This window comes from Diospyros lotus, chromosome 14 (genome assembly GCF_014633365.1).
Source record: "Diospyros lotus cultivar Yz01 chromosome 14, ASM1463336v1, whole genome shotgun sequence".
Taxonomy (NCBI): Eukaryota; Viridiplantae; Streptophyta; class Magnoliopsida; order Ericales; family Ebenaceae; genus Diospyros; species Diospyros lotus.
The window spans coordinates 24,660,365-24,684,700 of NC_068351.1; the positions used below are offsets into that span (position 1 = coordinate 24,660,365).

The 24,336-nt window shown below is 37.6% G+C and overlaps 2 protein-coding genes across 4 annotated transcripts in view; both read left to right on the forward strand.

The window, feature by feature from the left end:
- The window catches only part of LOC127790955 (formamidopyrimidine-DNA glycosylase), a 21,323-nt gene extending 7,972 nt beyond the window's left edge, over positions 1-13,351 (forward strand). Inside the window, exons 5-9 of the mRNA XM_052320690.1 lie at positions 8,152-8,336; positions 10,132-10,209; positions 11,989-12,091; positions 12,434-12,468; positions 12,572-13,351. Coding sequence (XP_052176650.1) covers positions 8,152-8,336; positions 10,132-10,209; positions 11,989-12,091; positions 12,434-12,468; positions 12,572-13,072 — 902 coding nt within the window. The 3' untranslated portion in view covers positions 13,073-13,351. The remainder of the gene's footprint in view (positions 1-8,151; positions 8,337-10,131; positions 10,210-11,988; positions 12,092-12,433; positions 12,469-12,571) is intronic.
- A 3,411-nt stretch (positions 13,352-16,762) lies between these two features.
- LOC127789549 (protein FAR1-RELATED SEQUENCE 8-like) lies at positions 16,763-23,742 on the forward strand. 3 transcript variants are annotated; one of them, XM_052318456.1, is made up of 3 exons: positions 16,778-16,917; positions 20,636-20,703; positions 21,408-23,742. In XM_052318456.1, exon 3 carries the CDS (start codon positions 21,624-21,626, stop codon positions 23,628-23,630), a length of 2,007 nt encoding a protein of 668 aa, XP_052174416.1. In that variant the 5' UTR covers positions 16,778-16,917; positions 20,636-20,703; positions 21,408-21,623; the 3' UTR covers positions 23,631-23,742. The 3 variants fall into 3 exon arrangements, with proteins under 3 accessions (XP_052174415.1, XP_052174416.1, XP_052174417.1); XM_052318455.1 differs by lacking the exon at positions 20,636-20,703 and having other exon boundaries at positions 16,763-16,917; XM_052318457.1 differs by lacking the exons at positions 16,778-16,917; positions 20,636-20,703 and adding an exon at positions 20,720-20,916.
- The last annotated feature ends 594 nt before the right edge of the window (positions 23,743-24,336 follow it).

A 24,336-nucleotide genomic window follows, 5' to 3' on the forward strand; every position in this document is an offset into this window, starting at 1 on the left:
ATTTTAGGCCTCTTGGTTATTTGAGGCCTCTCGTTCATCAACAAGCAGTTGCTCACCAGCATCAACAAGTCATTATCTCTCAAGGCCACTTGATCATTTTTTGGCGTCTTGGTCATTTTGATCTCCTAATCATCATTGCACACGGATGGCAATATCACATTTCCCACGTTACAAATTCATTGTTGTCTTTGGCAACAACACTTGGAATAGTCATCATAGGGTCATTCCTGTTGTAAAGGAAGATATCTGGAGAAGTGGAGGTGGAAGAGCTACTATTGAATATTACAAAACCCTCCTTAAAACTTTAGAATTGATGAAATTTTCAGAAATTTTTAATCTGGTGATTAATTAAGAATATGGTCTCCAGCATGTGAGGGATAATTGGTTGATTGGCAGAGCATTAGGAAATATAGCAGGTCATGCTATTTTATAGCTGGGATGACTCATTATAGGTGATGTGTAAATTTTTTGGAAAACTGCTTGACTGTGGAAGTATGGTCAAGTTGTTACAAGAGGAAGTTTGCAGGAGCAGTAGAGAAAACAGACAAATGAGCAGATGTTTTTGGAATTCATGATTTTTGTTTGTTTCCATGCAACTAACTGTTTGAAAGGGGATGCAGCAAAAAAAAAAAAAAACTTTGTAAGGGCAAAAATATCTTATAAACAATAGCTCAGTTTGGCTCTAGGTTGTGAATTTTACGACAGTAACCTGATTTCTACAAGAGATCAATATATAGGTTGAAGTATTGGCTTGTCTAGGATGGCTTATGTTCTCTTTTCTCTTTCTATATGCTTGCTTATTGTTGAATTGTTAACCATCATATGATTAAAAGCTTAAATTATTAGATAGAAGATTAACTTTATTTTTTATATTATTATTTTACTCTCAATATGCCCTCTTATGTGTGGCAAGGCTTCACTAATAACTGGTCCACCCATGTGCAACAATTCAACATGATATCAAAGTAGACAAAAATCTTAACCACAATCTAATCTAAAAGTTTAAGCTGTTATATAGGGAGTTAACTTTATCCTTTATATTATTATTTTACTCTCAACACTTACAAATTACATTTAATGAGTATTTTGCATTTCTCATATTTATGGTCTTGGTTTTCTAATTATACTAAAAATTTCAGAAATGATGCTCAACTCAACTATGACATTTCCATACTTGACCTTTCTCGTGTACCTAGGGTTGGGACTGGAAATTGAAAGAATCCGAAGGAAATTGGGACAAGAATAGAAGGAATTGGAGGGGGAAATTGGATAGAATTGGGGAATATAATAGATGGATAGAGAAAGGGAGAGTTTAGCAAAAAGGGAGGGAGGAATTTGAGAGAATTCAAGAGAAGGAAATGAGAGAATTCATTCAAACATGATTACCCTCCTACAGCAGTGGCTTATTTATAGCCTCACAGCCTTTGCACCCATGTGCAATACAATTGTTTGGCCTCAGCTCATGCACTCATGTGCAGTACAACTGTAATCCTAACAAATTGCAAAAATACTTCCTAACAACTATTATATCCCTATTACTTATTGCCCCTCTATTGCTCCTAGGGGCATGACAATTCCCCTTGCCTTAAACATTTCTTGTCCCCAAGAAATGCCAAACCTCCACAACTTCCAATATGCTTTTTCCTTCTCTTCCACAGCTTGGATGGAGAAGTTTTGAAAAACCTCTATATGTATAACAAATTTGCAGTAGTTCTCATGTCCACCTTTGACTGGAACACACCCAAAATCAATCACTCTCTGTTGGTCAAAGAGAGTAGCTAAAATTTGCCGATTGCTGTCCTTACCAACTTTCTCCACCACAGTTTCTTCAATGTGGATGGGTGCACGTCCAAAAGATTGGCTAACTATAACCCCAGCTTCCTTTAATATTTCGTTACCATTTGCAACAATATCTACAAATGCTTTTAAATGCAGCAATGTAGAAATGTCAGGTCTAGGGGTTGCTACAACATCAATTCTAGTCATCACTTCATCCTTCATTGCAGTAGGCAAAAATCCTATTTGGCCAACTGTAGCAATAATGCACAAAGCAGCAACAACTTTGTTCTCCAGGGTCTTAACTTTTGATTTCTTCAGCTATTTTCCTTAGCTTTCCTCTAGCTACAACTAGTCTCCAAGATTCCTCCCAACTTTGAATCTGCTGCTGATGGAGAGAATGCCTATTAGGGTCATAACTCATAGGAGATTTCCATCCCTTGGCCGAAAGAGAAATCAACATCTCTTTTTTTAGCGAGCTTGTCTTGCTCCCCTGAAACACTTGCTTGGGTTACCTTTGTTACCACCAGCATCAAAAACTGGTTTGCCCCTTCTGAATTCTGGCTTGCATCTTCGAAATGACAGCAACACGGTGACACCGTTTAGGATCCGTAAGACTTCCTCCTGCTGGTGCTGTCTTCACTTTATTGTTAGCTAAGGCAATGGAATAGTATCCTTAGGAACTCCACTATCAATTTCATTTCTTATAGAATTCTGATCCGAAATGCCATCCAATCCTTCAGTCCCTGCACTAGTCACCGAGGGTAACGAGTTGGCCTTGGCTTCGGCTTCGTTAGTCACTTCATCAAATACTACCCCATTTTCCTTTTGCAGCCTCTTGGTAGTTTCCTCTTGAGGTGTTATTTCTTCTTCTAACTTCTCAATCACAACAGTAGAATTCCTCTCCAATTCTAGAAATTCCTTGTTGCCTCTTGTTTAGCCCTGTTATCCGATTGATTGCATCATTCAGTTCTAGTTTTGGACTTCCGTGATTATCATTTGGAACATCCCCATCCAGAACTTATTTTCCAGAGGAATTGGGGTGTTCCTTTAATTTTCCTTTTTCCCAAACATCCTGGAACAAACCTCCGGAAGTGCTGTTGTTGCTACTAGCACATTACAACCACCCTTCGGGTCAATTTCGCCTAAATCAGAATACTTCTTTTGCTCAAAATCGGAGGTCAATAGTGAATCAGTTTTCCGCTATCTTGTCTTCTCCTTCGGCTGTTCCATTTTAAGAAAATCCTCTTGGGTAAAACTTCTGCGATAATCACTTGAAACATTTCTTCTTGGTTTATCAAAGAATTTAGCGAGAAGGCTGACCTAATACATTTTAGATAGCCTCATCCAAAAATTCTATATCTCCTCACGTATAACACTGTTGATCTCCTCACACATTCTGCTGACCTGATTATCTAATTTCTTCACCCATGTTTGATGCTTTTGGCCAAACTCCTTATGATTTCTATTGTATCCAATTGAAAATACAACATTCTTCTGCTGCAATTTAGGCTCCACTTATTTCATGTGTGCACTACTCCCCATGGCCAGCTTCTCGCGAATAGGATAACTCGAAGACCAAGGGGGTAGGAATTCTATACATACCACTCCTCTTCACCTTTCCAATTCGAACAAGTTAAGCAGATTTAAAAGCTGGAATCAACCTCTTATTTCCCCTTTACTCACAACCCAGACTTCGATTGGAATCACTTCCTATGAAATTCTCTTCCTAAATCAGGACTATAGTAGTTGAAGTCCGTCGGTTCTGTCACTGCTGAGAGAATAGTCTTTGATTCCTTCAGAAACATATCAGAATCAATTGGCCATGTCGCCTTCAATTTCCAAGCCCCAAATATTAGCCGACTCTCTCCTCCTCGGAATCACTGGAGTTGAATTTGCTTGACTTTAGTTCGCTCCACTTGTAATTGATCAATTCTACTATTGCTTCTGAAAACTCTTATTGCAACTCGATCAGCCTCCTCTGATCTGCAATTATTATCTTCTCTGATCTACACTTTGATCGCCGATTAAGACTAACAGCAACCGCAACTCAACGATTTCCCAATCCAAGCCGATCGTTGGAAATCACTGCACCCGATCGTTATGGATCAGCTCACTCAAGATGTGCTTCACTAACTCGTCGTTATCACCCTATAGCGACCGTGTATTAGCGTTGGAAATTACAAAGCAGTAGCTGAGGATTGTTGCTAGGGATTTGTTCAGATTTGTCTCTAAATTGCACCACTAGGATGGTTGAAATTTGCACAAGAAGAAGAAATCGAAGGCTATGGATGTTCAACAAAATTCATTAGAATTGCTTCGCCTTCCAATTGTTGAACGAGACTTACTGATCTCACTGTCGAGAGTCATTTGTCGCTCACTTCCTAAATCACTCATCCGTCATCAATCACCTCCATGCATCAAAATCAAATTCTGAGAATCAATCTTCTTCTGTACTTAAATCCAATTCTAAGTCTCTAGGACTTCACGTTGGTTCGGAATTCAAGCGACTTTGCCTAAATCATTTCTAGAGGTCACCTTGGTCGATTGTTACAACTTCCTAAATCATAACCGAGAATTAATTCTCCACCGAGAGACTAACTGAGCTCACTGGAATGCTTGAACTCGCCGATTCCATTGAATCACTGGACCCTAGGTTTAATCACTGAAATTGATTTCAACAACCTTCAAATTGAATCGGAACCACATCCAAAGAACAACTACTGCCCAATCACCATCCAATAGCTCCAGAACCACCAAAATTTGCCAAACTCTACTCGTTGAACATTTAATAGGATTTGATGGAATCACAGCTAACAATCGTTGGCTCTAATACCAATTGTCGTGTAGGGTTGGGATTGGAAATCAGAAGAATCCGAAGGAAATTGGGATCAACAACAGAAGGAATTGGAGAGGGAAATTGGATAGAATTAGGGAAGATAGTAGACGAATAGAGAAAGGGAGAGTTTAGCAAAAAGGGAGAGAGGAATTTGACATAATTCAATAGAGGGAAATGAGAGAATTCATTCAAACAATTAAAAAATGATTACCCTCCTACAGCAATGGCTTATTTATAGCCTCACAACCCCTGCACCCATGTACAATACAACTGTTTGGCCTCAGCCCATACACCCATGTGCAGTATAATTGTAATCCTAACAAATTGCAAAATACCTTTTATCAGCTATTATATCCCTATTACAATATTGCCCCTCTATTGCTCCTAGAGATATGACAAACTTTTACTCAAACTTAAACTACTTGTTAGTGCTTGAGAAGTATATTAACACTTCTAAGAGGTGTCATGTTGAATACAATGCTTGTTAAGTAGTCCCAAGGATATTTCTATGCTTCTTAAAACTTGATGCAGAACCCAAATCAAAGAGACAAGAGTAATCCCAATTACCCAAAACCAATATCAATATTCAAAAGTATTCATCAAGACATCGCAAAAGGTTTATTTATAGACAACCAATAGCTAAAAACCTATTCTAACTAGAATTCTTTGATATAATCTAATTAAGATTATAAAGATAATTCCAATTTAATTAGGATTCTAGGAAATAAAAGAAATTAGGAAACAAACTAAAATAATGAAACTACTAAAATAATATTAATTTATACTTTTATGACTAAAATATTGTTTCCCAAATTATTTGTCTCTATGATCTTCATCAAAATTGAACTCTCGCACTTGTAAGTCAGGTTATCATGGGAATATATTGCCATTTGTTAATATACTCATGATACACATTATAAGTTGGTGTCACACCCCTAGGGTTGAGCTATGGTGTGAAAGGGAATTTGGGAAGATTAGTAGAGAATTTAGAGGGAGATATCAGAGAGAAATAGTAAGAAGATGAGATTATTCGAGAGAAGGGGAGAGGAGATCACATAGAGAAGAAGATTAGGGAGAATTATTGAATATTCATCAATATCATTCCTACATCCAACGTAGGTTGTGGCTCAATATATAAGCTCACAACTGCAACCTCCTTAGCTACAAGACAAGGCATTGTAATTGCCTTAGCTATAGGATAAAAGGAGAAAAAGACAAAAGGGGAAAATGTCCTAATAGTCGCTAGCTACAAGACAAATAACCCTAACAGAAATAGAAATTAAAAACATAAATTCAAACCAAAATTACAATTACTACCCTTGGAATGTGACAAATTTTCCCCTCTTGAAATGTTTCTTGTCCCCAAGAAACTTATTATCGTCGATCCTATTGTTCCTTTAGCCAACTCCGACTGGCTCTCCTACTTCATCTTCTTCCTCTAAACCCTCCATATGCAGCAATTGTCTTCTGCATTGGTGGTCTGGATTGAATTTGTCCCCGCATTTAAAGCATAGTCCGAGTCTTCTCCTGGACTCCATAATAGGAGATTTGGTTGCTTGAGGATGCTTTTTTCCTTGAGTTCGATCTGAGGTCGTTGTCCAAGCATTTTCTCTCGCTTCCTTATTGCTTCGAGGATACCCTTTTGTTACTGTCCCGTGCTTCCTAACAAACGCTTCCAATGATAACTCATGCAAATGGGCCTTCTCCGTTGCTTGTCTCACCGAACTAGGTTGCAGCATTTTGACCATTGGCCTTAGCTCATCATTCAGTCCATTAAGGAAGCTAGACACAAAATAATGTTCATCTGAGTCGGGTGAGCTTGTCTTATTATAGACCTAAGAGCCTCAAACCTTACTTGATAGTCTTCCATTGTTCCTTCCTACTTCAGTTTGTTAAATTCTTCCACCACATCAATTAGGTTTCGTTCCCTGAAATGAGTGCAGAATTCCTCTATGAATTCAAGCCACCTCCATTTTGCTCTTTATTCGCTCCACCTTTGAAACCATGAATCTACCATGTCATTTAGATAGGCAGCTGCCATGTTTACCTTGTTCCCTTTGGCTATTCAGTAATGGTAAAAAAAAAACACTCACATTGTCTGACCCACCACTGGGGTTTATCCCCTTCAAACATTGGGATTTCGAGTCTCGGTGTAGGGGGTGTTATAAATTGGGAGCATTGGAAGCCTTTAAACACACCCAAGAAACCAATCAAACACTACTTAACACACTCACAACTTACCAGCCAACAAACCACAACACATCAGATAATAAAAAATAGAATTTAAAGCATAAATAGAACAAGAAAGAAACATCAAATCACATGAGGAGACACCGGTTTTTATCCTAATTCATGCAATGTAAATGGCACTACATCCAGCCTTAGAACCGTTTTTGAGAGCAGTATTTATTTACAAGAATTCGATCAGTACATCAGTGGTCCTTCTCTCCTTTCTATTCTGAGTCCCCCAATTGTTTTCCCTCAAGATTACAAAACTAACAGCACCTAGCCTTCCTCTCAGAAACAATCAGCACTCGCAAACCATAGAATGAGAAAAGTTTACTGCACACACACCCCTTACCCTCTATTTATAGAAGAGGTGGAACTCCCATATAACTAATCAAATATGGGATATTACAATTAGACCCCCAAAGATACAACAATTACACTTTGAGAAATAAAACTCTAACTGTCTAAAATAAATCCAGCCGATAAATCTTCAAAACTTGAATTGATCTCCTATCATCTATCTCGAGACAAACATAATAGGGGGGATTATTTTGGTTTGTTAGGGATCCTCGAAGAGACCCTTTAGCAGTGTATTGTTTGTTCATGCATCTCTGGCTGACCCCTCGGTTCAGGAAAGTTGGATGCTGTCGTGGCTTGGGGAGGTAAATCCATTGGCAGTCTTGCATTGGGCTATAGGGGAAAAATGGTGAGGGCAACACTCAGTTGCTGGCTCAATCCCGAAATCTCTTCTCGGATGTTCCTTTCTATCATTGACACATTCACTTGGATGTGGCTGACTTCCTCTTGGGTGTGTCGAACCCTAGCTTCAACTGTCTCTAGCCTCTCGTCTACTTGCTCATGGTTCTGTTGGAGGCCCACTTCCAATGTGTTCAACCTCGATTCTAGCTATTTCATCCGTGTGCCTTCTGCCATACCTCACCTCAATACTTCCTCTAGTTTAGCCTAATCGTTGACCACAATTGACTTAGCCACGACACCCATTACACAACCGTGAGAAACCTGCTACACAATTGACTTGGTCGCAGCACCCACTTCCTCGGCTGACCAAACCACGATTGCCAAAAACCCATTGCATAATCGCGATCACTTGGAACTCTTGCACTAGTCGCGACCTCCTGATCGTCCGTGTCAACCTCCGGTCGCCCACTCCAATCGCTTGACCAAATCGCTTCACCCGCTCCAGTTGCGATCTCTTGACCGTCTACTTCACCTTCGACGGACTCACGATCGCCTCGGATGTCTGCTACAGTCGTGAATGCTTGGTGGTCTGCGTCACTCTTTGACAGGCTGTCCGCGTCACGATCGCCTCGGATGTCCGTTCGCGTCGCCTCCAGTGTGTTCACTGGTTGACCCACTGTCTGTTCGCGTCGCCTTCGGTCAACCCCTTTTTGTGTTGCTGCCAAGATTGCCGACTCTGTTGCGGTTAACAGAGGTCGCCAGACTCTGCTATGTATTGGCGACGGAAAATACAGTAAAAAAAATCGACCAATTCACTCACAACTTCTAGAGAACGATTTAATTTACAGCCAAGGAACGAGGGGCTCTGATACCAATTGTCACATCCCTAGGGTTGAGTTATGGTGTGAAAGGGAATCTAGGAAGATTAGTAGAGAATTTAGAGGGAGATATCAGAGAGAAACAACAAGAAGATGAGAGCATTCGAGATAAGGGGAGAGAAGATCACAGAGTGAAGAAGAAGATTAGGGAGAATTATTGAATATTCATCAATATCATTCCTACATCCAACATAGGTTGTGGCTCAATATATAAGCTCACAGTTGCAACCTCCTTAGCTACAAGACAAGGCATTATAACTGCCTTAGCTATAGGACAAAAGGGGAAAATATCCTAACAGCTTTTAGCTACAAGACAAATAGCCCTAATAGAAATAGAAATTAAAACCAAAATTACAATTACTAACCTTGGAATGTGACAATTGACAACCTAAAAAAATAGTTTAGGGGGCCAATCAATGAAGCAACTAGGAGAGGCCTGTTGTGATCTGCAGAATTAGGAGATAGGAAATAGAAGAAGCAGTTGATGTTGTTTCAACTACAATTATTACACTTACAGTAGTTGCAACAAACCACCGCAATTGTTATAAGCTGTTAGTAAAGTCAGTAACAATGTAACCAATTAATTGCCAAGGATAGCCATATATAAGGCTATAACATTTTGTACTGAGACATTATGAATGAATTGATTACAAATTCTCTCATTTTTTCTCTATCCATTATTTGTTTCCCACTATTTTTCTCTCTATTTTCTCCATAATTTCTCTCATCTCTCTTCTTTCTTTCTTCTTTTATGACTGTCAACTAGAAACCCTAGATTCAAAACCTAGGGTTCTGACAAGGCCCTGAAACGGTGGTCTGATCTTCTCTTACCTTTTATTGTAACAGAAGAGGCTTTGAGTGTGACATTATCTTGGGCAGGACCAACCCACTGAGCAATTTTATAGGCCTTTAAAATGGTGACCAGTTCCTTTCTTGCATTTATCACTAGAGGATCTGAGAGTGATGTTATCTTCAGAAGTGCCAAAGCTTGTTGTCTGGGCACGATATCTATTTTCTGCCTCCAGCTGTGCTTTTGGACTATGGCACTGGAAGAGCCCTTATGTGGTGTCTTGGGCTTCTTGGCTGAAACAGTTTACGTTTAGCAACATTTTCATTTCATTTTTGGGCTTTTGGGAAGAGAATTTATTTCTTTCCCAGTTGAGGCTTGGTATTATGTGCTATTAGCCCTAGAGGCCACTTTACCTATCAAGACACCTCCGCATAGTTTAACAGCTCAAACTTCCACTATTATTTTATTAAAAGTTTGCAAGTTGAAGCTGGACAATGCTATCTACTAACAAGAACTGGTAGAAGGTCATTTACCCATGTTTGATTAAAATGCTTCCTGTCCGTTAGATCTTTTCATACTTATAATTAGTCAAATCATTCATTCTCCAGGCTCAATGAACATGCCAAGGGCCTACTAAAAAGCTGGTCATAGGATAGCTCATACAAGGAGTGAAGATTTCTTTTATCACTATTCTCTAGCTTGGTTATGAAACAGCATTTTTTATTTTTTTTTGTTCCTTTCCTGGTAGATTTGAGTTTCCTTTTCTTCGAAGGCCTCCAAACAATATTGATTTTATGTGAATTGAATACACAGATTTCCTTTCGTGTTTGGCTTCATCCTCATGTTACTGTCTAAGAAATTTTTTTCTGCAACTCTAATCCTGCTCTGACCATATACTATCTTTCAATTGTTTCTCACAGGCAAGAATCCATCCTTTACAGATTGCTTCCAGCCTTTCCAAAGATAGCTGTGTGGCATTGCACAAGTGCATTAAAGAGGTCAGTGGTTGTCCTGCTAGATGGTTTTATTTCTGCCTCATTTTTGTAGACAAGCATGTATTCTTTATGGCCCTCATGTAGAAGCAAAACTTGTACTTTATTCAATAGGGTAAATTCCGCACAGCACTCTTGAGTTTTAGTGAAAAGACACTGACCGACCACCTATGTGTTTTCAAAAATAGTAGATCGTCCTTTACTTTATTGACTTTGCAACACTTTCCCCCTGCTGTCAAGAGAAAAAAAAAAAAAAAAACTGGTGGTGGTGGCCAATCTCCATCGCCAGCCACCACCATGGTACCTCCATGCAGAAATTGTAACACCCCGAATATCTCTTTTACTTATATTTACATTATCGATAGCACATTGATTAAAATTACACAGCTTAGGGGTTTATCGTACACTACAAATCATCAGCCGGTCAAGGCTAACCACTCACCACACCCTATCCCCGGCTTGCAACTTACCCTTAGAGATCTTCTCGGTTGGGACTATTCTGTACACGTAGCCATCTAAGCTCAACACCCGCTATGAGCTCCTCCTCGACAGAAATCCAGATCTAGGTTCCTTTGAGGAGAATCCCAGATCTGGGTTCCTCTATATGAGAGAGAGAGAGAGAGACAGAGAGTCAGAGGGAGAGGGGGAGAGAGAGAAAGAGAGAGACTTTCAGTTAATTTTATCATCTAAGCTTCTGAAGAGAGGAGAGAAGCCAGGTGCCTGTTTTGTTTTGCCTTCTCTTCTGTTACATAAAAAGCAAAATCAAACAAAAATTCAAACCTAACTTTATCAAATGAAATGCCACTCCAGTTCCAGATCAGTTCAAAATCAGAATCCGCTGACCTTAATCTCTAATTCTCTGTATGTATATCTGTACATAAATCTCTGCAAATATATCAGCAAGAAGAGAAACCGGACAAAGATGGTGAAATGGGAGGTCGTTGCACCAGCCGGCAACGATATAGCCTTGCTGGGTTCACCATTGCTGAACCTGGCAAGGGTTTGGCTATTGCCCAATCTTGATTGTGTTTTACCATACTGAATGCTAAAACCTCTTGTATTTTTCCCATATTACAAAAATACAGCCTGTTCTTTAACTCTGTATAATGTTCCTCATATTTCAGCCCCAAAATAGAGATAGAGATGGACAGAGAGAGGACTATGGCAAAATCTAACTAGCAGATAGAAAGAGGAAGAGGAAGTGTACTGTGTACCATCGAACTTGATTTCATTGAGATTGTTGATAAACCCATAGGTTCAACAATGGCTGAAACCCTACCAGACCCATTGACAGGGGTTCCTCTTGGTGGCCAACCACGACCTCTCTGGTGATGATACTGGCCAACACCAGTCTGTCCCCTCTTGGAGAATAGTCTGGGTTGCAGAGGATCCTTATCTGGCTATGGGTTCTCTGCAATCCCATCAGTTTGGCAATAGCTGAATTTGGTCATCACCTAACAAGAAAGAGAAAGGGAGGGGGGGAGAGAGAGAGAGAGAGAGAGAGAGAGAGAGAGAGAGAGATGGTTTAAAAACAGGGGGCAGAATGGTCAATTCTTGTAATCTTTAAAGGAAGTGAGGTCTTTGCTATTTTTGAAAATACAGGGATGATCTGTACCTTTTTGCTAAACCTCAAGGGTGCCACTTGGAATTCACCCCATTCGATATTTATTTTGAAGTTGACACTGATTGCAACCATTTCTCACTTTAATGAATGAAACAAGGCCAACCAGTTACCAAGATGCTTCTTTTATGCCTATTATTTGACAAAATGATTTGACTATACAGGTCATTGAAAAAGCCGTTGAAGTTGGGGCAGATAGTAGTCAATTTCCTAGTGGTTGGATTTTTCATGTCCGTGAAAAGAAGCCTGGCAAGGCTTTTGTTGATGGTTTGTCCTCTGCTCTGTCTTACAAACTTTGAGGGCATCCATAGGACTGGATTTTTGAAAATCCCGATAATTTTTGAACTACCTATTACTGAGTGTCAATCTAGCAGAAGAGGATGAAATAATGTGTCAGCTTTGTTCTTGTTACTAAATTAAAATTCTATTTTGCTCTTGGGTATAGCTTAACTAATCCCAATGTTAAAAAATGTTTTCAGCTGCGTTCACTAACTACTTATTTGAAATAATTTTCCTTTATTCATTATGTTCCTTTCTTTTATTATGTATGAATTTATCTATGGATAAAATACGCTATTTTGGAGTATGACGATTTTGTGATTGTGGCAGGGAAGAAAATTGAATTTATTATTGCTGGCGGCAGGGTATATTGTCAAACTCCCCTCATTTATTCTGGACTTTCTAAGAGCTTGTTAGTTTATTTTCACTTGTTATAAATTGATCTCAAGTTTGCTTTCTTTTTCTCAGACAACAGCATATGTACCTGAGTTACAAAAGCTGAATGGTTCTCAATCTGTCAAGGCACGAATTAAACCGAGGAAGGGAGCTGGGAAGGGAAGCAAAGATGTGGACAGTGATGGTGATCATAACGAGCCAGAAAGTGAGGAAGAGGAAAATACTAGAAGCACAAAATCGAAGGGAGGGAGGGGCAAGTCTAGGCAAACCACAAAGCCACCTGCAAAGAGAAAATTGAGCAGCAGAGGAAGCAAAGATGAGAATGACAACAGTGACAATGACGATGATGATGGTGGAGTTGAGAAGAAAAAGATAACTAGAGCGCGCAAGACTGTCCCTGCCCCAAGAAAGTCGAAGAAATCAACAACTGATTTGGATGAGAGCGATGACAGCAAAAATGAAGATGAAGATGAAGATGCAATTGAGAAGAAGAGAACTAGAAAGCCTAAGAATGCTGCTGTGGAGAGAAAGTCCAAGAAATCAGCAGCAGTGGGGACCCGAAGCAAAAAATGAGAGCTACGAAGAAGCATCCTGTCGTGGAGGCGGCAGCTTTAGTGACTGACGGCACCACCGTAGGCTGAGAGGTGGTGGTGGAGCAACTGGGGTAAGGTAATGAAGTTGGAACCAACAAACTCAAAGACATCTTAAAATGATGTTATATGTGGCTAGTCCTGTTTATATATATAATGGTAGACAAGTCAGATAGATTTCAGTCTTTTTGTAATTGGCTGCATTTTGGTTGGTTTCAGGCTCAAAGTTGCTTAATGCGGCAAAAGTTTGGTTTGGTAAATCTATATCAGTTCATTTTCCAGTTTTAAAATGTTTGGAAATCATGTTAATGTTTTGATTAAGTTTTAAGTACTTTGTTCATCTAGATTTTTTTGGCAATGCAAGTGCAAGTCTTTTGTCTTATGTTTTGGTTTCCCAATTCTAAGTCCCTATTTTCCTATTTCTTTGTGTTATAACTTTGCTTAATTCATAGTACCACATCACATCCCATTTCTAAAGCCTAAGACTAAGAATACTTGGTGCCACAACAACTTTCCCAATTCCTTCCTTCCTAGATCGACGTGTGTCGCTTTTTTGGTATCAAAAAATAAAATTAATTCACTAGTAGCACAAAAAACACTCCAATTCTAATGATATAAACCCCATTTCCTACCTTTTCTAAATCAAAGTATTGCAGGCCACCTTTTTTTTTTGGTACCAACACCACCAATTCCCATCTATTGTGTAAAACTCCAATTCCTAGTACTACAACCCTCATTTCCTAATGTCACAATAACCGTTCACATTTCCTAGTATAATATATATATATATATATATCTTATTTTATGATGATGCCTTATATTTCTAATACTGAAAATCCTATTTTGTGGTACCGTAATAATCTCTAATTAAAAATAAATATATATTAATTCATAAATGATTATAAAATCAAAACAGTATTAACTTTAAAATTTTTATTATAAATCTATATATTCTAAAATCATATTATAAATTCGTATATTTATTATTATTTTTTCAATGTAATTATAATTTTGATTTAGTTATAATATTTTTAACTATCACAGTGTTGCTATACTACATTATAATATAATGTCATATTATATATTTTTTTTATAACACTATCAATATAATATAGTGTTATATTATATACTAGTATTATAAATTATTTTGGGTTCTAATGTATTACGTGTAAAAGCAAAATATAATTATTCCAAAATCTCTCTAATTAGTGATTAAAAATAAAAATAAAAAACATAAAAATAGGGTAGTCTGAGCCTGCGTTGATGCTATAGTAGACTTGTTTACTCTGGCTCTTGTGTACTTCCCTTCTAATCGGCGTGGAGTAATCATGACAAAATGAACCATCTACTTGACATCCTTAAATTATATAACGTATTATAAATAATAAAAATGCTCCTCGTATCTTATCGTCTCATCTCATTATTTTGGATAAAAAATATTTTAGATATTTTAACTATATTGTGTATAAAAAATATTTTAGATATTTTAACTATATTGTGTAGTTCGAAATATAAGTTATGATGTATTAAAAGTATTTTACCCAATAAATTTTATTTTTTATTTAAAAAAATGACTCAATTTAGCAACTATCCAGCTTCTTAATATTTAGAGTGTGTTTGATTGCACACATTTATCATAGAAAATGTGTAATTATTATACATATTTTTTATAGAAATAATCAAACACTCTTAATTTTTTTAATGAAAAATATGTGTATGGTACAAACATTTAAAACTTCTTTTCATGAAATTTATTTTCCAAAGGGGTGGGGTGGTTTTTGTTTTCTAATCAATCATTACGTAAAATTAAATTTTAAGTAATGCAATCAAACACATTCTTAAAGTGTGTTTGATTGCATTACCTAGAATTTAATTTTAGATAATGTTGCATAGAAAATAAAAACCACCCCACCTCCTTGGAAAATGAATTCCATGGAAAGAACCTTTAAATGCTTGTACCATACATATTTTTCCATAGAAAAATTAAAAGTGTTTGATTATTTTTCATAGAAAATGTGTAATAATTACATATTTTCTATAAAAAATGTGTACAATCAAATACACTCTAAAGCTTCTTTCCATGGAATTCATTTTCCAAGGGGATGGGATGGTTTTTGTTTTCTAGGCAATATTACCTATAATTAAATTTTAGATAATACAATCAAACACACATTTAGTGTCAAAAACTATAGTATCCCAAAGATACCATATAAAATTCCATATTTGAGAGTTATGACCGAAAGTTATACCCTAGTTGGTGAATAATAATTGTCTAGACTCCCCACTTTATAAGTTTTAAATTATTGAGTTTGAGTTCTATTAAGTTTTATTATTGTTCAAATAGTCTCATTTTTATACGGTTGATTGAATTAAGGTAAAATATTTGTGATATTTTAGAGATAAATTCATATACAAATTTTTATGTCTATACTTGATAACCATGGTAATGATTATTACATGTAAACATGGGCGGAGCCAGAATTTTTTTTCAGTAAGAGTGAAATTTATTAAAGGAAAAAATAAAAAATAATATAATAATATAAATATACTAAAAATTAATATAATTTATTTAATACCTTATAATAATTTTTTGCAATGTTTCATATTTTGATAACGTTGTATTATGTGTAATTGATAAATTTTTTTATCAATCTTAACATCACATTAACAAACTTATTTTTAGAAACCTAACATCAATTAACCCAACATTAGTTAACAAAATTCAACTTCACTTAATTAATTTTAAAAATAAAAAAAATATTTTACAACAAAACTAGTGAAGTAGAAATTTATTGCTGCTCATTGATTATGTGAAGTAGGGTTGAGATGGAGAGCCGGACATGCAATTAGATAGAGCGAGGGACAGAGGGCTGGATCCCGAAGGGGCGGGCAGAGGTCGATGCGGTAAATTGGCAATGCCGGCTAGCGAGTCAAGAGAGCCAGCAGCAAGTGAGAGTGAGGCCGACGAGAGAGAAAGAGACTGGCGAGTAACGAAGCCAGACAAGCCTCTTGGTTGGAGAGGACAAGCGATAAGATGACCGCGGCAGCAAGAGCGAGGCCAAGGCGACGAGAGAGAGCGAGGTCGACGAGCTAGACAAAGGGTGAAGCCCCCAAATCGGAGGCGAGACAGCGAGAGTAAGGGCCTAGGCGACGTCGAAAAGTGATGGAACCAAAGCCAAGAATAAAGGGCAAAAGGGTGGTCGATGGGCAGTGGCTGGTAGCGGGCTTGAGCGAGAGAAGGAATGAGGGTAGGATTTGGAAGGTTTGTAGGTTTTATGGCCAAGCCTGTGTGGGTCAAAATGAATGACGAGCCAAGGCCTGCATTGGGCCTATACTAGCTTCGCCCCTGCTTGTAAATAGCAACAACAAATTTCCCTCAAAAGGAAAAAAAAGAAGTGACTTTTTTAGAGTTTTTATTTTAACACATAACAAATAAATGTAAATATTATTATGATGTAATGATTTTATAACCATTCAGATTATTTAATTATAATCACTGACTGTAACAACTAGGACTAAGTGATATATATGCAAGACAATTCCATCATATTGAAGTATATATTAAATAAATTATATTTGATAAAAGGTAAAATTAAATAATAAATTATTAAATAAATAAATTTAAAAATAATAACAAAGTTTTATTCTACTTGGAAGACGAAGGGCGAAGGCAAGGCAAAGCAAAGCAGAACGGGGCCCCGATAGGGCAAAACTAACATCTCAGACTTTGACACAACCCCCATCTCCGCCACGGCCACGATGAGCGGCGAAAACGGGTTTTCTCCGGCCGGCGACCCTTTTCCGCCCAGTGCAAATCTCGACATCACCGTAAGCTCTCTGATTTCTCTCCTCTCCGGCTTTCTTCTTCCTAGTTTATGTACCCTCCGTTTGAGTTTATCATTTCTCACTGTTCAATCTAAAGCCGTCATTTTTAATTCGTGTTTGTTTCCTGAGAAAATTGAGAAAAAATGTGGGGTAGAGAATTTAGTCTCTGAAGGGAGTAGTGTGCAGAAGTCGGAACTTACAACACAAAATTAACTACAAGCAACCTATTGAGCTGAATTAATTGTTCGCCAAATCAATTCTGAGCTCGTGATGTTCTAATTTATTGTTGAGGACGGATTGAGGATTCTGATTATCTAATCCAATTGGAGGATACATTCCAAAATAATCAGCTGCTAAGTTAAGTTTTGCAGAATGCAGTGGCTGGTTTTATGGATTTAGCATTGAACGGAATGCCTATGCTTTGAACTTGTAACTTTGAATTAGTTGTTGTATTGGATTACCGCGGATACCAAATAAGTAATGGAATTAGAAGATTTTGTTGATGTAATGTGAGGAAAATAGGTCCAATAAATGAAACATATATATGTTTACTAAACTAATTAGGATTTTGATCCCCTGATCAAGTCGTATCAACAAGTGGACTGTTGATCCAGGAAGTTCATGTTTCTTTCAAGGAAGCATTGCATTTTGACAGAATGGATTTGTCTCCCTGTAACAGCATTAATTTACCGCTTGTTACTGGCCTTGTTGGAGATTATTGAAGCTACTTTCTTTCTCTCATTATGTTTATGTGGTCAGGTTTTGTTTGCTTCTTGCTCTTGTCACGGTGTGACAATGATGATTACCTTGAATCAGTGAGATTCAAGGGTAGAACGGAGCAAGGGAAGAATATATAGAGAGAGAAGAGAGAGAGTAAGAGAGAATGTAGAGGGAGGATAATTGAGAAATTGTTCTATTGATTGTTCATTGCCTCTCCCACAAAGTTGGAAGAGTTGATATACTCGCTTGGGTGGGTGCGGATGCTGCAGATCCCCTCCCAGCGGTTACAACCAATTCTTTTGTCTTTTTCCTAAGGCCTCACATGTGGCCTTTTGATTCTAACAAACTGACAGCTGGAAATTGAAATACAATACTAATAACAATGTAACAAGAATCCTAACAGCAAGCAGCAAGGCAAAAGCAAAAATTAAAATAGCATAGTCGTGATAGCTCTAACAAGTGGAATCTACGTTTGTTAACCAATTGCGCTGGCATCATCTCATCAATCTCTAACCTTAAAATGATATGTCAAGCTGAAACAAGAGCTCCTGTTTTGTAATATCTTTGAAGGAAGATTTTGACAAAAATGAATCTGTTCTTGCAATGGTATTGATTTGCTTCTTGCTTGATGCACTACTTGTGCTGTTGGAGTTTCTTGTCTTATGCTTCTATGGTTAACTTGTTTGTGTCTACATTAATATGTTTGGTGCATGCATGGCTTGTGCCATGACTATATAAGTTGGTTTTTGGGAGATAGATGAAGGAGAATCTCAGTCTATTAATACAAAAAATGTCTCAATTCTTAATTATTGGACAGATACCAAGATTCCTGCACCATATTAGAGCTTCTGTTCAATAGCATCGAAATTTCATTTAGTTGTGTCTGCATATGTGGTAATAGGCTTGGAATTTGGAGATGCACACAAGTTTTGAATACCAAAATTTTAACAGGCTTCTCAAATTGGATGAATGCAGACAAAGATAGTGCTCATTATGTTTCAAGAGTATAGATTATTTTGGAATAAGATTTGTGATTGTTATAAATTGGGAGCATTGACAACCTTTAAACACACTCAAGAAACCAATCAAACACCACTCAACAACCCACAACACATGAGATGATAAAGAACAGAATTTGAAGGCATAAAAGAGAACAAGAAAGACAATCAAACCACATGAGGAGACACCAGTTTTTATCCGGGTGCATGCCAGGTGAATGGCACTACATTCAGCCTTAGAACCACCTTCGAGAGCAGTCTTTATTTACAAGAATTCGATTAGTATAGCAGTGACCCTTCTCGCCCTTCTATTTTCGAGCGCCCCAATTGTTTCCCCCCCAAGATTACAAAGCTAACAGCACCTAGCCTTCCTCTCAAAAACAATCAGCACTCGCAAACCATAGAATGAGAAAAATCTACTGCACACACACCCCTTGCCCTCTATTTGTAAAGGTGGGCGGATATCCCAATGAAGACTATTAAATATTTACAATTTAACCCCCCAACTATCACTAATTACATAATTGGGATATAAACATCTATTTAATGCTTCATTGGCCCTCAAATACACTGATATAACTGATCTTCTTATCCTATACTCGAGACAACACTTTAACAGTGATATCCTTAGTTGGGTTTGCGGAATTGGGTATGTCAACAGGCAGAATAGTCTATTCCTATGAAGCAACAAGACTCAGAAATGGGTGTATGTTAATGCATGGAGACTGTGGGTCATAACTACTGGTCAGACATGCCAAACCTTATGGTGTTGATTTAACAGAAATTGCTTATTTGTTTCCAGGAGGAACTGATGCTTTTATGGTTGTGATGATATAATATATAATGTTATTAGTTTGGATGGCATTTTCTGGTTGATAAATAGTTATTGGGCTGAAAAGGTTTTTATAGTTGTGGTGCAATGGTATGTGATTTATGAAATAAAGTTATTTTATAGGTTATGAGGTTTAAGTTTTTCGACTGAATAAGATCTTCCTTGTTAAACTATCATCTTTTTTTTTTTTTTATAACTATTTTGGTAGTTTGTTGATAAAGTCAACTATATCAACACAGCCAATGAAAAAAAAACATAATTATAATTTCTTATCCTTTTACTGTCATCATTTTTGTCAAATTCTTATTTGAAGTTTTTCTATGACCATAGACAACTTTGTGCCTCTCCTTCCATCCATTTCCATATCTGTATCTATGCTTCTTATGTTCATGAATAAACCTGAGTGTCATGGGATATGCATCTTAGTTTTTGGTTACCTTTTTTTTTTTAATCTCATGTGTTAAGTCTCTGATATTGTATCTAGCAATATTTTTAGGGCGAAGAGAGTGACTGCATTAACTAAACAAAGAGCAGTGTTTCATCCAGCGGTTGGTTGGTTATATGCTAAAAGAAAGGAAATTTATTTCATCAATAAAAGATGGGGTAACCCTTTCTATTTCCCCCTCTTGCGGTGGGAGCCTTGGTACTCCACAGGCAACATCAATCTAGTAAACAACTACCACTTAGTTTGTAGTTCCTTACTCAAGATGTGGAATTTAATTGATAAGCAACAAATTGTGCACATAATTTTGTGGAATACCATCAAGTTTGATGGATCTACATGTTTCCTACTGATGAATTTATTTCTATCGTCTGGTCATTTCTCATATGTATGTGGTATGCACTTAAAAAGTATAATTTGGACTAGCAAGTTTGACTTTTCTAATCGTTGCATGATTTATATTGGTCATCTTTTTATTTATTTATTATTATATTGACAAGCAGTTATTCTAATTATACTTGATGAACTTGGAACCAACCTGGTTATATTATTACATAGCAACTCTTGTCCAAGTGCAAAAATTGTATTTATGCACATTGTTATTTTAATTTAGAGAATTAATGTTTTGGTTCAAAATATGACTTGAATATGGGTTGTAAAGCTTTGATCAAACTAAATTGGAAATGTGAATCACTTTCTAACTATATCAAGTATTTTTCTTTGGTTCAGCTTAGGTATTGAAGTTTTGAGGCTCACTAGAGTGAAAATGGATTGGAGTTCCTGGGATAACCAACGAGGTTAAGTGATGAAGACCTGCAAGTTCAAGTTTAAAAAGCTTTACCAGAGGAGTAGTTTCTGAGTTGAAAATGGATGAAGCAGCCAAAAGGGATAATAATGGATGATAAATTAGTAGAAAACGGCTTAGAGGCATTTAGGTGGTATATCTGCATGTGCTAGATCACAAGTACCCAAAAGAATGGAGCACAGTACAATATTAAGGGTCTCAGAAGGTTAGATAGAATCACATTCAAACAAGAATTCAAGAAGTTGTGCAGTTTAAAATATCATTTATGACTACCAGAACATATATTCTGTTCAATAGTATGCCACCAAAGTTTGAAGAAATTGATTGATTACCAGCAGTTGCGTGACCTGTAATTATATGCATGCAAATCAGGGAAGTACTTACTCTGTGTAAAATCACACAATAATATAATGATAATAATAGTTCAAACCTTGCAGTTGGCCTTGAAGGAGGGAAGAGAAGGTTGGGGGTGGGGGGGAGCAAAATTGAGTAGAAAAGAAGCTTGATTGTCACTGTCATTTCCCTCATGTATCTTGTGCCTGTAGTTTGCTACTTTTCTTTTTGTTATGGTTATGATTACTGTTCATTTCCCATTTGGTGTTTTGTCAATAAATAACAGTTAGCATTTGTTGTTTGATTCTCATTCTTGACAGAAAAAATGAATAGATAACATTTGTTGTTTGATTCTCATTCCAGATTGACGAAGGTTCTGAAAACAGTGAGCAACTGCTTGAGGAAGAGAGTAGTGAGCATGATGTTGACAATGGACAAGTGTTTAGGATAGAGAGCACTGACCTTGAGGACAGCAGTGAGCAAGTTCTTGGGATCGGAGGCAATGACATTGCAAACGAGAGCAACCAAGTGCTTGAATTCAGAGGCAATGATGAAGGAAACACCAACCCAGAAGTGCTTATGATTGAAAACGAGCACAATGAAGACAATAGTGTTGAAGCATTTGATATTGAAAACAATTATCACGAGGATGGAGGTGGTTGCAGTACAACAATTAGTCAAAATGGTGCATCTGAAGGGAAGGGCTATCCTCCACCATCTTTGGGGATGGAGTTTGAGTCATATGATGATGCTTATAATTATTATAACTGCTATGCCAAGGAATTGGGTTTTGCCATCAGGGTCAAATCTTCGTGGACTAAACGTAACAGCAAAGAGAAGCGTGGTGCAGTACTCTGCTGCAACTGTGAGGGTTTCAAAACAATGAAAGAAGCTGGCAGCCGAAGGAAGGAAACTAGAACTGGATGTCTTGCAATGATAAGATTGAGGTTGGTGGAAAGCAACAGATGGAGAGTGGATGAAGTTAAGCTTGAACACAACCATTTATTTGATCCTGAAAGGGCTCAAAACTCCAAGTCACACAAGAAAATAGATTCTGGTGTCAAGAGAATGTTGGAACCATCTCCCGACATTGAAGTGCGGACAATCAAGTTGTATAGAACACCAGCCATAGATTTCACGGGCTATGGAAGCTCAAGTGAAAGAGAAATCAGTAGACATATTGAGCAATCCAAGCACTTGAAGCTTCAAAAGGGAGACGGGCAAATCATATACAATTTCTTTTGTCGTATGCAGCTAGCTAGTCCAAACTTTTATTATGTGACGGATCTCAATGATGAAGGTCAGTTGAGGCATGTGTTCTGGATTGACTCTAGGTCAAGAGCTGCATATGGTTATTTTGGTGATGTGGTTGCTCTTGACACAACATGCTTGTCAAAACAATATGAGATTCCGCTTCTGTCATTTGTTGGAGTAAATCATCACGCGCAATCTATTTTGCTTGGCTGTGGTTTGCTTGCAGATGGAACAGTAGAAACATATATTTGGTTATTGAGGGCATGGCTAACATGTATGTTGGGACGTCCTCCTCATACCATCCTTACAGACCAGTGTAAGGCCTTGAAAACTGCAATTGGCGAGGTTTTTCCAAGGGCTCATCATCGTTTTTGTTTGCCACTTGTTATGCAAAACATTCTTGAGAATTTAGGAGAGCTACAGGAATCTGAGGTATTTCGAACAGTATTGAGTAGGACTGTTCATAATTCTATAAAATTGGATGAATTTGAAAGTGCTTGGGAAGATATGATCCAGCGTTTCAGAATTAGGGATAACATCTGGCTTCAAACTTTGTATGAAGACCGAGAACGGTGGGCTCCCGTTCACTTGAAAGATACATTTTTGGCTGGAATGTTCGGTTCTCAGCCTGGTGAGTCATTCGGACCATTTTTTGAGGGGTGTGTTCATAAACAAACCCCTTTGAAAGAATTCTTGGACATGTATGAATCAGTTCTGCAGAGAAGGTATCAGAAGGAATCTCTAGACGACTTGGAGTCAAAAGAGCTGAGCTCCATGTTGAAAACAAGGTGCCCTTATGAGTCACAGCTCTGTAAACTGTATACAAAAGAATTGTTCCTGAAGTTCCAAGATGAGGTAGAGGGCAGCATGGCTTCTTGTTTGAGCGTAGCACAAATTCATGTGAACGGGGCAGTCGCAACATTCCTGGTCCAAGAAAGGGATGAAGATGGAAATCTGGGAGGGATTAGGAACTTGGAAGTTACGTATGACAGAGCGGGCGTGGAGGTTCGCTGCATCTGTGGCTGCTACAATATCAAAGGCTTTCTATGCCGACATGCATTATGTGTTCTTAAGTACAATGGTGTGGAGGAAATCCCGGTGCAGTACATTTTGTCACGATGGAGGAAGGATTTCAAGCGGTTGTACGTACCTGAGATTGGCTCTGATAGCATCGACATCAGTAACCCGGTACAATGGTTTGAGCATTTGTACAGACGAGCCATGCAAGTAGTGGAAGAGGGGTTGACATCTCAAGATCATTACATGGTTGCCTGGCAAGCATTGAAGGAGTCCTTGAATAAGGTTAGACTTGTAGCAGATAAACATGCATAAGTTTCAGGTGTAAAATCTTTTTCATCTTCCATCTATTTGTTGTTCATCATGTATAGCAGCAATGCACGAGAGTTTTCTATTATACAAGCCAATTACGTCAATTTTGGTTTCAGTTGGTTTGCTTCGGGTGGATGTGGATGATGATGATGATAGCAGTAAGGGTACTGGATCTTCAAACCCCATAAAGAAGACTGTTTAGTTATAGATCAAAGATTTAGTATTTTTTTTTTTTCCACAAAGTATAGGTCAAGTGACGGGCAAGTGATATGTTGAGGTTAGTACTAGTAGGTCATGAGTTCGATACTCGGCTTAGGCAAGGGCCAAAGGCCCGTATGGGATTTACTTTCTTTGTCGAAATTAAAGGCACAAGCAATGAAAGACCGCATAAGGGTGATAATTTGCGATAATTTCAAAGATTAGTATTTTTGGTCCATATTTAGGTTAGTTAGAAAACAATATGGAAGTTCAATTCATTTAATTAATTTTTTTTAATTTGATTTAATTTAGCATCCAGTCACTAACACACGTAAAAATAAAAACAATCACAATAAAAATAATTTTTAGAACAGAGCATTATTTCACACTTAATGAAGAAAAGAAATGAAAGAATAGTTCAACTTACATAATATTTTGAACATAACGATGATAAGAGTCCTTCAACTCTAGTGACATGCTTCAAAATTTATTAACACTAATAAGGGAGTTC

What these genes read in the sequence shown, in the direction of transcription:
- LOC127789549 (XM_052318455.1), top strand. Translation starts at nt 16,849, where the DNA reads ATGAGCGGCGAAAACGGGTTTTCTCCGGCCGGCGACCCTTTTCCGCCC. An exon ending in GTGCAAATCTCGACATCACC is followed by an intron (nt 16,918 to 21,407) that starts GTAAGCTCTCTG and finishes TTCTCATTCCAG; the next exon opens with ATTGACGAAGGTTCTGAAAA.